The sequence below is a fragment of the Filobasidium floriforme genome (genome assembly GCF_021052385.1).
Source record: "Filobasidium floriforme strain CBS 6241 chromosome Unknown HD553scaffold_6, whole genome shotgun sequence".
In the NCBI taxonomy this organism is placed as follows: Eukaryota; Fungi; Basidiomycota; class Tremellomycetes; order Filobasidiales; family Filobasidiaceae; genus Filobasidium; species Filobasidium floriforme.
The window spans coordinates 909,523-923,168 of record NW_025763627.1 but is presented as its reverse complement, the minus strand read 5'-3'; the positions used below and the strand labels follow the sequence as shown (position 1 = coordinate 923,168).

Below are 13,646 nucleotides of genomic sequence, written 5' to 3'. Positions count from 1 at the left end.
CTACAGCGACGCTATTTCCACCTTTACCCCACACAAGCTGGCACGTATCTAAGAAAAATGGCACGCGCCTATCATTTCCGGGGTGAATGGATCATGACGAACTTCAAGGTTCCCTCCTCCTTGTGCTGCCTGTCGCCTTGTCGCCTCGTCTGTCTACTCGATCGTGATGATGATGTCAGCAGATCAGCCAGCCAGCCTTTCGATGAGATGGGCTCGATCTGACTGGCCAGAGCAGCGATGAGAGGCTCGATCAGCGATCTGAACCGACTTCGACCATCGACTTCCGAGATACAAGTCGCAACTCGATATCGTCTACAACACTCTATCGCAATCTTACAAGCTCACAATAATCCGAACAGCCGTAGCTAGCGAAGTAGACATCCGTCACTCTCGACAAGTACTTCGAATCCACCACAACTCGACAAACAAACACCTCTTACACGATGGGTATCATGTCTCTTTACCGTAAGCACAATCACACTGTCACGATCGATCCTGGCTCGCCGCTGCTCGACCTCCGGGAAGCTGACTTTGACGCTGCCATCTCAATCTCGCAGACGATATCTGCCTCGGCAACGTCTTTGGCTCTGGCCACCCTATCCACCCTATCACCGTCCACTACCCCCTGACCACCCTCATGGCAGCCTACGGGATCGACATGACCGTCCATTCCCGCCCTTACCTCCCTCGACTCCTCACCTCCCTCCTCCCCTCCACCCCGGTCTTGGCCCAGGTGGCTTATTACTCCAATGCCGCCGGGTTGATCTTTATGGCTCCGGCGCTTATTACCGGATTTCACGAGTTTTACGAGATTTACAAGCATTTGGGGACGAAGAGGGTCGAGGATGGGGTCGTCCTCCAGAGTTACCCGCAGAGGACGTTTAACGTCGCTGCGATTCATGGGGTTTTGAACGCATTGACTGGTGAGCTCTTCTTTGTTCTTTTTTCCAAGCGTTCTGTTCTACCCGCTTTGTTTTCTCGTCTTTGACGTACTCACCTGCTGACCATCCCGCCATCTTCTTACGTGCAGGTGCCTACTCCCTCTACCTATGGAGAGCCAGAAAGAACGTCCCTGGACACATGTCCACCCCTCGACAAGGGTTGGCTTCCGGGTTGGTTCTGGGATCCCTGATCTTCTCCGCTGCATTGGTGAGTTTCGGTGTCTCCCTCTCTCTTCTGGTCATTTCTCCTCTTTCGAGATTTTAACTAACATTCATCTTTACGTTCATGTTCCTCTTCCCCTTCCATCGGTCGACGGCTGACAAATCTCACAGGGCGGAAAGTTGGTTTACGACTACGGCATCGGCGTGCAACGACAAGGGAGCGCGATCGAGGATAAGAAGGCCATGTGGAAGGACCTTTCCAGGCATGCCGAGTGAACGAGCAACGGGGCTCGACTCGAGAGGTCTTTTATGGTCCTCGATCGGAACCATCAGGGATACCTCCCTCGAGTCGGGGACGAAGACGGAGATGCAGTCGTACAGTCTCATCCGATGGCTACTTCATTGGGCTGTTCGAGAAGAAGGCCAAGAGAAGGATGGCGAAGCGGACTTTAAACGGTGGTGTTTACATACGACCCGGCGGATTGGATACTGTATACAGATAATATGAACGGATACGAAGTCAACAATGATGCTCGGCCAATGTTTCTCTCCGTTGAAGAAGATGAAGCATCCCATATCGGACCTGCCAGGAAACAATCGCGAAATGATACGAAACGCCCAAACTCAGGTTGGAATTGCGCTCTTTCCGCGACGCAGTGGAGTGTCGTTGTTCGTTTCCCTCGGGTGAGTGCGCTATGTGACACTGCAAACACTCTGGCAAAAGCCCTATCCACAACATCATTGTCTCCACCTCGAGCAACAAGCCTCCGCAAGGCCGCATGGGAAAGGGATGGAACGATGACCTCAATCGCAGCACCAAGTCTCCGGTTGGTTTTTTGTTATTGCCATCGTTCAAATGGACGTGCGTATTCCGTGAGGTCGTACTAACGATCGCTCTCAACAGTGAGATGCGTCCCGCTGGAAAGGGTGAATCCGAGTACGGATTCGAATCGTTGTCGTTTTGATTACGTTTCAATCCTGATATACACAGCATGCGTAAGACGTGGATCGCGAGTTTCCCGTCACTCATACACACTTTTGTCACCTAGTCACAGTACAGATCATCTTGCAACTCGAGCAGACGATGTAATGACAACAACCATACACCCTGGATTATGATCAGCATTACAATTGTCTGTCTGATAGGGATAACACTGCACCTCAACTTTGTGCTCCTCTTGGCCTTATCATTTATATCGCATGAGCAGTATCAAGAGATCCGACCAATATCGAATGAAGAATCGATGAGCCAAGAAGCTATTTGTGATCTTGCCAAGCCTGTCAGGTCATATGAGTTTCTGGATCCCCGACAAGAGGCTCGGGACGAGGGAGCGACGGTCGAGCACAAGCCGGCAGTCCTCAAAGGTGATTACCTTTTGCTGATACCTCTTACGTTCTCGTTCTATTCTCCCTTTCCTCAAAAGCGGATCTCAGTGGATGCTCAGCAAAAAATACGGGCAGGTGACCATCTCGTTCCCTACACTGCGCTACGCGGGCAATCGGCTTCGATGGTTTTGTAAAAATCGTACCGGTCGGAGTCAAATCTACCGTCGACAACGGAAAAGCAATAGTACTTCCGCTCGAACAGCAGTCGAGTGTTTCGTTTCGATTTGTATACTTTTAACTAATTGAGATACAGTCACTCCCGCCTGGTCTAATGTTTTTAGAGTTGCCCGGTTTCGATCCCACTCAACAACCTAGACCTCAAGCCTTCAGACCCGGAGTATCCGCGATTTTGAAGACCAACTTCTTCGCGCTAACCTTCCCCTCTTGCAACCTCCTCAGTCCTTCTTCCACCCCCTCCAAGCCGCCCTTGACGACCTCGTAAGGATGAGGCTCGAACCTGCCCTCTTGAAGCCATTTGCCGAAGAGACGGTAGTAGGCCGAGGCAAGGTCTTGAAGGTAAGGAGCGCCAGAGTGGGCGTCCCCGACCATCGTTCGGAGGATCTTTGTTCGGGTGGAGGTCTCTTCCTCGGGGACGGGGAGGACGGTAGTGTGTAGCCCGCCATCTGCAAGGACAGCAGAGATATCCTTGACAGAATCTCCTTCGGAAATGGCATCATAGGCCCTCAACAACTTCTTCCCACCCAAGATCTTCTTGATGTCTTCGACGACGTTCTTGTTCCGGTAATCGACGATATGGTCCGCCCCGATGGATTTGGCGTAATCTCCACCTGATCCAGCTACAGCGATGATAGGGTGAATATTGGCTAGCACGGCGAGCTTGATGACGAACGCTCCTACCGCGGAAGAACCACCGTAAACGAGCAAGGGAAGTTCTTCCTTAGCAGGTGCCAGCGGGGTGGGAAGTTGAAGACGGTCAAACATTCCGATGACCGAGGTCATAGCCGCCAAAGGGAGGGTGGCTGCTTCTTCAAAGGATGTCTTCTCCGGGATGTGGAAGGTGGTATGTTGAGGCGCTATGCTGTACTGGGCAAACGAGCCGTGGTCGGACATCATGACGTGGAAAGCGGCGACTCGGTCTCCCTTTTTGAACTCGGTCACGTTCTTGCCGACCTTATGGACGAGACCGGCAATATCGTCCCCGGTGTTGAGGTTCTTGCCTTGCCAAGGAGGAACTACAACATGATCTTGTAAGTGACATCACCCGGGTAGGCGGTGGAGGCAGACTTGAAGTTCGCTCACTCTTCCAGTCCTTGGGGTTCGACCCGCTGACCACGACCTCGATCAAGACCTCTTCCGCACCAGGTTCACTGCAAGGTACAGGAGAGAGGGGTACGGCATCTCGTCAGAGAAAATGTTTGCCGAAACCTGCAGCTTTGGCGAGACTCACGGGATAGGAGCGTCGACGATCTTGACCGTGATGGGCTCGGTCATGTTGCCCTTGGTACCGCTGACAATGGCGGATTTCTGAGTGGATGAAGACATGTTGATGATGGAAAGATCAAGTTTGGTGTGATTGTTTCGAAGAGGTTTGAACAGGTGAAGGGAGATAGCTGGTACCCCCCTGATCCCCCGATCGAGTGTTATATACTCCTGGCCTCCTGGACGGTGTCGTGTGGAGGTCGTTGACTATGGGGCGCCATTTGCACCATTGATCAACGCCTTTGATTGACGCGCGTCGTCTCTGTTGGTCCGATTTGGTCTCTCTTGGTCCAATTTGGTCTCTCTTGGTCTCGCGGAGTCTTTGCTGGCCGTCTTTGGTCTTTTGTTCGCGTCTTTACCTCCATTTTAGTCGTATTTACCCCTATCTCAACGATTTTCGTCCATACACGACCAATAAATTTACAGAACGACCGCCGTGCTCTCGTAGACATACAAGAAAGGACTCTAGATGTTCAAAATCATACTATGCATGACTCCAACAGTCTAGTAATGGTCTCTAGTGGTTGTGGGGGGAGGTGTACATGTCTTAACGCGACTCATTGATCGATTCTAAGTACAAACAACTCATCGTGAGTGATCCTGCAACGTATTACATAGACGATGAACCACCTTCCTGTTGTTACAGCCTTAGTCGAGCAGACATTACACCCTGCTAGACTATATTTGAGTCAAGACCCGGCCACACGCAATGTGTTCTTGCTTCCCAACCTCATCACTGCTCTGGACGACCTTGCTCACCTCCTCGAACACACTGTGAGGACCAGGATTCCCCATTCGGCATACATCACCCACATCCAGTCTACTACATCCCTTCATGAACGTCTCTGCGCCTATGAAAGATCCCTGGCGTCCAACGTCATCGTTCGTCAGACTGTTACTCGTATTAGCAACCCAAACGGAGGTCGTCCGGTGATCGAATTAGCTCCAGGTCTGCTCGACTTTTACACCAATCTTGGCTATGCAGACCGTGAGATAGCTCTTCATCTAGGGATATCAAGGGGTACGGTCACTAGGAGACGGAGAGCGTTTGGGCAAGGCAAACGAGCAGTTAAACATATGGTCGCTCCGTATCAATTGCATTGTGTGAGTCTCCTCTTGGTCTCATTTGGTCTCGTTTGGTCTTTTTTGGTCTTTTCTCGTCCAATTTGGTCTTGTCTGGACTGTTCATCACCTCTCAAGTCTAATCTTGACTTGATTTCACTTGATCACCAGCTCGTAGCATCAATTTTGAACTTGGTCGACAAGCAGAACACTGGAGAACGTCTTGTAATGGGGCTACTCTCCGCTCAGCAAGTCAAAGTCACTCGAGCACAGCTGCGAGCTACCCTGCGAGCTCAAGATCCTCATGGCAACATGGTCCGAAGTGGGAGAGTACTACATCGTAGGGACTATGATGTACCCTTTGTCAACTCCGTATGGCATATGGACGGGCAACACAAGTTGATCAACTGGAAGTTCGTTATACACGGTGCTGTCGACGGCAAGAGTCGATTGATCGTGTTCATGCTTGCGTCTGACAACAACAAGTCCGAAACTGTGGAAGACTCTTTCTTACAAGCGACTCAGCAGTGGGGCTGGCCATCAAGAGTCAGGGCAGACTATGGTGGGGAGAATCTAGGTGTTCGTACGTTGATGAACGCGGTGAGAGGTATGTGATCGATCTCATCGGTCTCGCGCAAGACCGATTTGCTCCACCACAAGACTAAGTTGGACCAATTTCGTCTCTCTTGCTCCTGTCACATACCTGCGAGCTCCTCTATAGGTGAGAATCGGGGTTCCTTCATGCAAGGACCATCTACACGGAACGTACGGATCGAGAGGCAATGGCGACAAGTTGGAGAAACAGTAACACAGCAATTCACTCGTCATTTCCTGGAGATGGAACGTGTTCACCACCTCTATCGTGAAGATCCTATTGACATCTACTGTCTACACTATGTCTTCTTACCCTACATCAACTTCGTGTTGGGGTATTACGTCGACATGTGGAACTATCATGGCATGTCCAATCAAGGACTCAAAGGACTTAGCCCAGCGCAGATGTGGTATCGAGGTCAGTTTTGGTCGAGATTGGTCTTGCGTTGGTCCATCGTACACTAAAATCGACCAAATCGGACTTCCAAACTGCTACAGGAGTCGTAGATGCAGCTGCAAGCGGCTTTGATCTCAATCTCTTCCCCCTCGAAAGTCAAGATGAGGCTATCTTACGACAAAATCGTCCTGAACAGCTCAATATCATGGATATGGATGCTACCGACCCCATCGCCGATCAAATAAGAGCACCTAGGGTTCGAGATCCGCACGTCATAGTGCCTCGCTACATGGATCATGTACCACCACTGCTCTCGACATACGAATTCAGGCAAGGTCTGGAACAGCGTTTCCCTATTCAGCAATGGGTCTCCATCGTCGACGCAACACAGTACTATCTCGCTGTACGAGAGTTTGTCTATGACACCATCAACATTTCATGAGCGTCATCGCTATGATGTCATAGACAACTCGTCATACCTGGTGTCCCCATCTCTATTGTGCTGCGAGTTGCGCGTGAGAAAGACTTTATTGGACTAACAAACAAGTGTTTCATCTTTTTTTCTTTGTTCGCCATCAAAAAACAACAAAACAACAAAGTCCTTTGGTCCTTTCGTATGTATATATGTAAGCAGCTAGACCTATTTCCTCTCTCTCGTACTTCTCTACACTTTCACTGACCTACTCGAATACTCTCATATCACTTTTATCACCTCTTAACCCTACTCGTACTCTAAATCTCTCCATTCAAATCAAAATGTCCGGCCTTCCTCCCAACAACGACAAGAACAAGAAGAGCGGTGGTGAGAAGAGGAAGTCGACGGCGCCCGACGACGTTGCGGGGAAGAAGAGGAAGACGAGGGCCGACGCCAGGAAGGAGAGAGACGGGTCCTCTCTCACACCGCTTCCTGTAAGTCCTTTGTGGTCTTGTTTAGTCTTTCTTGGTTTTGTTTAGTCTCGTTCGGTCTCGTTTGGTCTTATCAACTCGTACTGACATCGATTATGTTGTGTTTTTGTCTTGACCTGATAGCTATCCCCCGAGGAGATGAAGGCGGAGGTTGCGCGTTTGGTCGAGGAGGGGGTGAAGGCGAGGATGGCGGAGGAGAAGAAGAAGGAGGCGGCCGAGAAGAGGAAGAAGGAGGCGGCCGAGAAGAAGGCGAGGGCGGAGAAGGAGTCGGAGAGGATCCGGGATTTGGAGAAGGGGAGGAAGAGGAAGCAGGCCGAGGTAAGTCTTGCTTGCGTTAGAACGTCTCTACAGCTATCGTTCGGAAGTCTTAGAAGCTCTTCGTTCGCTGACTCGACAACGTTGTTGTACCTCTTACCTCGATCAGGACCAGCAGGCCGAGATCGCCCGGCAGGTGGACCTGGCGTTGGCGAGGGATGGGAAGAAGAAGGAGGTCGAGGGGAAGGAGGAGAAGAAGGAGAAGAAGGAGGAGGAGAAGGACGAGCGCGGGGTGAGTTTAGTCTTGTCTATTCGTCTTCGAGTCTACGTGTTCTATCTTTACTCGAGTACAAGTAACATCTTGCTGATTCATATTCAACGTTTGCATATACACAGCGTTCGTCGAGCAAGATGGAGAGCGGGGAGCCCCTTGAGGGGGTCTCCCAATACAAGATGGACTTGGCAAAGGTATGTCTATCGTCCGAGTTAGACCTCGTTGGACTAAAATAGTCTTGCTTACACTTGATATATATTTGATCGTGTTCTCAGTCCATCCGCCAGTGGAAGGAGAACCACGGGGAGAGCGTGGTGGAGTTGTTGGGGGACGACCGGTGCGAGCCGTGCCAGAAGGGGCACCGAACGACCTCCGGGAAGCACGGGCCGCCATCGGAGGCCTTGAAGGCGTTGAACAAGGAGTTCAACCGTTGTGTGATCGGGTCGAGCGGGAGATGCTCGGGGTGCCAGTGGAACGGTGGGGTGAAGGAGAAGTGCAAGTACCGGCGACCACCACCCGCCCCCCCCGCCGACGTCAAGCCCGACCTCCCGCTGGCAGGTCCCTACAGCCGATTCGGCTCGGGACATGGCTTTGGGGCCAACTTCGACGCTCCCCCGGCGCCCCCTGGTGGCTACTTGGCCGCCCCCCTCCTCCCCACCACCCCCCACCGCCGACCTGGTCTTACCGGCCTCGGCCTCCCCCTCTCCCCCGCCTCCCCCTCCACCACCGCCTCGACCTCGAGGATCGCCAACATCGGCGATCGACTTACCGGGTTCAACGAGGAGCTCCAGCGGGCGATGGAGAACGCCCAGTGGGCTCTCCATGAGCAAAATATTGCTCATTACTTCCCCTCGGTGCACGACCTCGTGCGGTGGTTCGTTGATGCTGCGAATCGCATCACGGAGTCCGGCCAGGACTTGGGGAGGTTGACCAACCCCCGCCCGGACTTCTCTCGACGTTGATCGTCGAGTTTTTACTTCTTGTTTTTGACTTCGTTCTCTTTTTTTTGTTGTACAATAATATTGAATATGTCTATGCATGCCGGCGCGAGAACAACTTGGACTTGATAAAGACTTAAAACCCAACAACGAACACTAATCTAAGAACGTAACCCATAGAAAGAACTTCGAAACCCCAATCACGACTCGCGTCAACACGAGTCGGTCTAAAACACATGTTCCAAATCCCAGATAAGACTAAGGAAGACTAAAGAGAAGCCAAGAAGAGCAAGAACGACGAAACAAGACCAAAAAGGACCAGCAGAGACGAAGCAAGACCAACAAAGACGAACGAAGACCAAAAGAGACCAAAAAAGTCTAACGAAGACCAAATGAGAACAGCAAAGACTATCAAAGACTAAAGAACATTGACGGCAATGATATTCAGTGTTAGAAGTTGTAAGCTTGCCATTACATCGTCCAACTCACAGAGACGACATCATTTGCGACCAGCCTTGGCGTAGTTATCAAGGTCTAAACGTTGAGTTTGGATCCTTCGCCTTTTGTTTGGGCGCTCAAGGGCCTCCGAATCATCTGCAGGGCTTGCAACTGGTGTGACTGGAGCAACGACTTCTTTGCCTTTGCCTTTTCCGTTGCTCGTCTTTCGAGGTCTTCCTCTTCCCCGCTTGACAGGTGCCGAAGTAGACGCCTCCTCTACACCTTGTACCGTTGCCTCGACTTCCCTAGGACCACCCTCTTCAACAGTAGCCGTTGACGGACCTCCCACATCTTCGACAGTCGACTCGGGCATGCCTCCCGACCAATCCATGTGGGTCTCCAAGTGGCTGTACAGTTCAGCTGCCAACGCATTGGGATCTTGGTCGAAGGGATCGTTGATCCACTGCTCCTGCTCATGATTCTCGTCCCCAAATCCTTCCTGTACCCCTCGTTCTTCCCCATCCTCGTCTTCACTGTAGAACAGTGGTTCTTCTTGGACTCCCGTTAGACCAAGACCATCGACAGCAGAGGTTCCAGCGTCAGCCAAAGCCATGAGTTGGGTTTGACGTTGCAACCACTCTTCCCCAAATCCTGGCTGCTGTGCTAGCTGAGCGAGAAGTTGTTGGGTAGAGAGAGGAGGTTGGTCGACAGAGGTGATCCTGGGCTTGACATCTTCATCGTCGGTATTATCGATGAGCTCGATGACTTCGCCTTGGATGGGATTGGGCACCTTCAGCTCCTCGGTCGGCTCGTCTTTGACGATTGTGGACTTGGAGAGTGGTGCGACAGCCTTGCCTGGTCTCTTTTTCGACGTGAGAAGGACTCTCTTGGTCTTCTTTTGACCTCCCGAGGTCTTTTTTGGTCTCCCTTGCACCGGCGGCAGGTTCCTTAATGACTCCAAGTCTGAATCAGACTCCGACTCCTCGAGCAATTGACGCCTTTGTTGGTCCAACCATGCCTGACACTTCCCCTGATGAGCGGCTAGCATCTCAGGGGGGTATCGTCTACTGCATCCTTGGCAACTCCTTAGTCCATCAACATCATCCTCATCGTCCTCGATCGTCTTCTCCCAAGGGTCGTGGTCTTCGCCCATCTCACCCGCTACCTGTAATCTCCACTCTGGATTGTCGTTCTCTGGCAAGTCCCACCCTTCCTCAAAGATGCAAATGTAGTAGGAGTTGCGAAACTTGTCCTTCAAGTCTTCAATCGGAGTGGTGAAGCCTGGCCAAGTCATCCTTCCGTCGAATTTGGTAGATCCTTGTCCACATTTGGCCCAGACGAAAGGCGTGGAGAGGAATTGAGGTCCATGAACAGATCGGAAGACTCTTAGCACCTCATTGCCCACGTCCCGAGGCGTCATGTTGCTAGTAACGACGATTGATTGCATATAACCAAGCAGCTCGACAGCTTCTAGGAATTTGGGACCTCCTCCCGACTGCCATAACTTGATCTTCGTGCGCAAGATAGAGCCACAGCCAATGAAGATGACCTAGAGATTACCAAGCACGAACGAACCCAGCGTTGGCAAGACTTCATCAGACCAATTTGGACCAAATAAGACCAAATGAGACCAAGAGTAGTCGAAATAAGACTTGCCTTGTTTTGCCCTCGACCGAGCGTAACCTTGCTAATCTTGGGAACCTTCTCAACGCCTCTACTGGTCGCTTGCTGGTATCCTCCTCCTGGCAGTCTCTTCGTAGCTGCAATAGCAGAGCTGCTTGGAGCTAGACCACTCGCGAAGGTGGTGAAAGATGGCTGAGGAGCAAGCTGCAGGGGGTGAGGGAAGGGGGTTTGACGTCCGATGAACTGAGATGGGTAGCGCGATTGATAAGAGTTGAGATCGAGTTGGGAGGACGGACGACCAGCTGTACTGGATACAGCTGAGAAGGAAGTGGTACCGGGAGTCGAAGGAGGAGGTCGATTGTTGATTGATTCATCGATTGAATCGATCGTGGCACTTGGGGAGACGAGGTTGCGGGCAGTTTGGGACGAAGGGGGGGCCTGCAGTGGAGCAGCCTGCCCATAAACTCCAGCATTGACACCGGGAGCGTTCATTCTGGACAAGATTTGGTCCAGTCCATGCTTGTCCTGTAACATCCTCTGGTTGAGGATGGCAAAAAGCTCTTCGTCGGAGGGAATTTGGCTCATCTTGATGAATTTGAGAGGTACGTAGAGCACTTGAGACTAGGTAATGTCAAGGAGGGAGATAGGTAGTATCGATACGACTTGTTCGGTCTTTGTCAGTCTCCCTTGGTCTTCGTTGGTCCAATTTGGTCTTCGTTGGTCTAATTTGGACCAATTTGGACCAATTTGGACTATTTGCCTCCGGCCGGGTGCAATCAAGACACGCGAAGCAAAGACGCGGACCAAAGACGCTGAAATGAGGCCAAGACAACACAAATCTCGACGCAAAGGCTACAAACACGTCCATAGGCGACCCCCAAAGACGATTGGTGCTTTCGGCGCGTCATAGTTGACAAGATTACAAACGACCACCCTCCCGAGTCTCGGAAGCAATTGCGTTGTGTGATTGCGTCATCAAACATTCGATCGGCCGCCGGGTCACGTTTCAACACGTAAAGACTGAAACGTGAAGTCTCAGGTCGCAAGACGGATTTGATCAACACGTTGTCCATCTATACAGGTTGCAGAGTATAGTTTACCGTCATGGTTGGCGTATTGCTGCAAGCAAACCCTGGAGCTACTAGCTAGTAGCCACTCGAGTCGTCAGCTTCGTTATAGTCAAGCCCTGAACGATGATCCGACTCTCTACCCTCCGAAAGTTACCAAGTGAACTATGCAAGAGTAGATTACTCTACGCCACGGCATCTGGAAAAGGGCATTCAACATGGCAGGCTTCAGTTTTGTACAGGGCATAAAGAGGATGACGGTCCGCAAGGTGAGCATGATGGCGGATTCGCGGAATACGTTCTCAGTCGCGTATGTACACTGACGCCGGCGATATCAGATTTAGAGCCTAACGATGGGGGTTTAGGATATGAATAGCATCAGGCATGAAGATCAGGTAGCCTCTGGTCGTTAAGGCCTCTGGTGTCGTGATGAGCAAAGGGGCTACATTTATCCATTCGTTGTTCCCGCTGGATCTGAGGAATCTCTCCCTCCTTCGCGATACGAAGGCCCTGACGACAGGAACGTATTTGCCATACAGCTAGTGCCATTCGGTATACATAATTTTTTAACCGAGGCAGTATAGGTTTTCGATTGATCTGATAACGCTAGCAATAGGTGCAAGATACACGATATACCAGTCGCTTCAAAGCTCCGTGAAGAGTCGCGCCCTGTAACAGGCCTGTCAATTGCCGCACGATTATCAAAGACACAGCTCGAGCAATCTATGGTATGTAAGATGGAGGAAGAAGAAGAGACATATGGACAACGAAACAGAGAGATAATATTCGCGTGCAAACAATGGACTAGATCTGCCTCAACGGATCCACCTCGTCATTCTGCAGGATAGCCGTCCACCGGCTTCGCCCGACGATCACCCTGGGAGTTGTATCCCCAGAACCTATCGACTTGAGACCATTCGGGCCAAGCCGTATCGCCTAAAGGGTTTAATCAACGAGATGCACCTATATAGGTCCTCGATACGGTTCGACTTACTGATGCCCATCACATAGGGATTAGGAACGGTACCAACATGAAAATCCTTAGAATAATCCTTGAGCCACTTGAATACTTGACCGGCATCGGGAGGGGTCCTAAATTTAACATGAGCAATCTCTATCAGTGTCATCTCGAATTTCATTTAGGAAAAAGCAGTTGCTGCATGCGATACTCACTTGAATGACCCTTTGACCAGGTTCCTCTCTTCATCGGGGAAAAGCAGGGAATAACTCTTGAAGTCGCTTATATTCTGTACCAGGACGGACGGATCCGGCTGGATCGGACCATCTCTGTGAGCATCCCAGGTAGCAGAGTCATGAACGATATCAGTAAAAGACGAAAACAGTCAGCTGCCCGATCCCACGTACTCAAGCAGGAGGTACATGTCATGTTCGGCAGGGCCCGTGTAGTAGTTGTGAAAGACGATCATGTTCTCCTTGCGATTCGGCCAATCTTCATCGGGCTCGGGGTTGCAAATGGGCGACACCGCGAGAGGCTGCTCAAAGGCCCATTTCCTTATGTCGTCGGACAAGAGCTCGCCCATGACCTTTTTAGTCTGCCAGAAGCCGGGATAATAGAAGACCATCCCACATCGCAGCTCTTCCTTCTTTCCGTTCTTGTGTGCCTTGACGATCCCCATTGAACCGATACCGCTTGCCTTTCTCAAATTCCAGAATGTATGTTGGCCTCGCGCGTTCTCCGAGTCTGTAATTGTCCTCTTGTTAGCCTCTCGCAGCTTTTTGTCCTCCATGAACCACTCTTCGAAATAGTTCCAGTCGGTCTTCCCATCTCGGCTATAAGCTGATACGGGATATAGCAGACTGCATAGCAGGCCTACGAGAGCTAGGAGGGAGGTGATATTGGTCATAGTGGCGAAGTTAGCGGATACGCGCCATTTGCTCTCGAGGTGTACGACGGGTATGAGCGAGATTGGTCAAGTCGATCTTATATCTAAATCACTGTCAAGCTGACGCACATACCCCTGAGTTCCCCGTTCTTGTAGCCAAGCGCGACGAGAGCATCCCTTTCACTGTCAGACCCCTATGTTCCTCTAAGATTCCCGGCGGTTCGCAGAGCGGAGGAACCGGTGAGCCCCTTGATTCCTGTCGCGCAAGTGAAACATCGTCTTGGCGCGACATCTGAAACGATATGTAGGCCGAATGACG

General features: G+C 51.2%; 6 protein-coding genes across 6 annotated transcripts; 3 read left to right on the top strand and 3 right to left on the bottom strand.

Annotated features, from left to right (window-relative positions):
• The first annotated feature begins 333 nt into the window (after window positions 1–333).
• On the top strand, window positions 334–1,493 carry HD553DRAFT_200140 (uncharacterized protein). The gene is made up of 4 exons (XM_046177092.1): window positions 334–465; window positions 558–923; window positions 1,031–1,149; window positions 1,275–1,493. The coding sequence occupies exons 1-4, from the start codon at window positions 444–446 to the stop codon at window positions 1,377–1,379; spliced, it is 612 nt and encodes a 203-aa protein (XP_046038236.1). The 5' UTR covers window positions 334–443; the 3' UTR covers window positions 1,380–1,493.
• Window positions 1,494–2,673: 1,180 nt separating this feature from the next.
• Window positions 2,674–4,228, bottom strand: HD553DRAFT_308292 (chaperonin 10-like protein). Its single transcript, XM_046179526.1, has 3 exons — window positions 3,898–4,228; window positions 3,750–3,817; window positions 2,674–3,682 (listed from the first exon to the last, which is right to left on the bottom strand). Exons 1-3 carry the CDS (start codon window positions 3,990–3,992, stop codon window positions 2,808–2,810), a joined length of 1,038 nt encoding a protein of 345 aa, XP_046038235.1. The 5' UTR covers window positions 3,993–4,228; the 3' UTR covers window positions 2,674–2,807.
• Window positions 4,229–5,261: 1,033 nt separating this feature from the next.
• HD553DRAFT_257748 (uncharacterized protein) lies at window positions 5,262–5,444 on the top strand (the record flags this gene model as incomplete). The annotated part of the gene is made up of 1 exon (XM_046177372.1): window positions 5,262–5,444. A coding segment is annotated over one exon (183 nt), but the record flags the coding sequence as incomplete, so codon positions are not given.
• Window positions 5,445–6,738: 1,294 nt separating this feature from the next.
• On the top strand, window positions 6,739–8,379 carry HD553DRAFT_322961 (uncharacterized protein; the record flags this gene model as incomplete). Its single annotated transcript, XM_046181352.1, has 5 exons — window positions 6,739–6,891; window positions 7,012–7,206; window positions 7,313–7,435; window positions 7,540–7,611; window positions 7,693–8,379. 5 exons carry the CDS (start codon window positions 6,739–6,741, stop codon window positions 8,377–8,379), a joined length of 1,230 nt encoding a protein of 409 aa, XP_046038233.1.
• A 475-nt stretch (window positions 8,380–8,854) lies between these two features.
• HD553DRAFT_340660 (uncharacterized protein) lies at window positions 8,855–11,001 on the bottom strand (the record flags this gene model as incomplete). The annotated part of the gene is made up of 2 exons (XM_046182572.1): window positions 8,855–10,303; window positions 10,369–11,001. 2 exons carry the CDS (start codon window positions 10,999–11,001, stop codon window positions 8,855–8,857), a joined length of 2,082 nt encoding a protein of 693 aa, XP_046038232.1.
• A 1,314-nt stretch (window positions 11,002–12,315) lies between these two features.
• Window positions 12,316–13,348, bottom strand: HD553DRAFT_322959 (uncharacterized protein; the record flags this gene model as incomplete). The annotated part of the gene is made up of 4 exons (XM_046181351.1): window positions 12,316–12,419; window positions 12,478–12,575; window positions 12,657–12,770; window positions 12,849–13,348. 4 exons carry the CDS (start codon window positions 13,346–13,348, stop codon window positions 12,316–12,318), a joined length of 816 nt encoding a protein of 271 aa, XP_046038231.1.
• Between the last annotated feature and the right edge of the window lie 298 nt (window positions 13,349–13,646).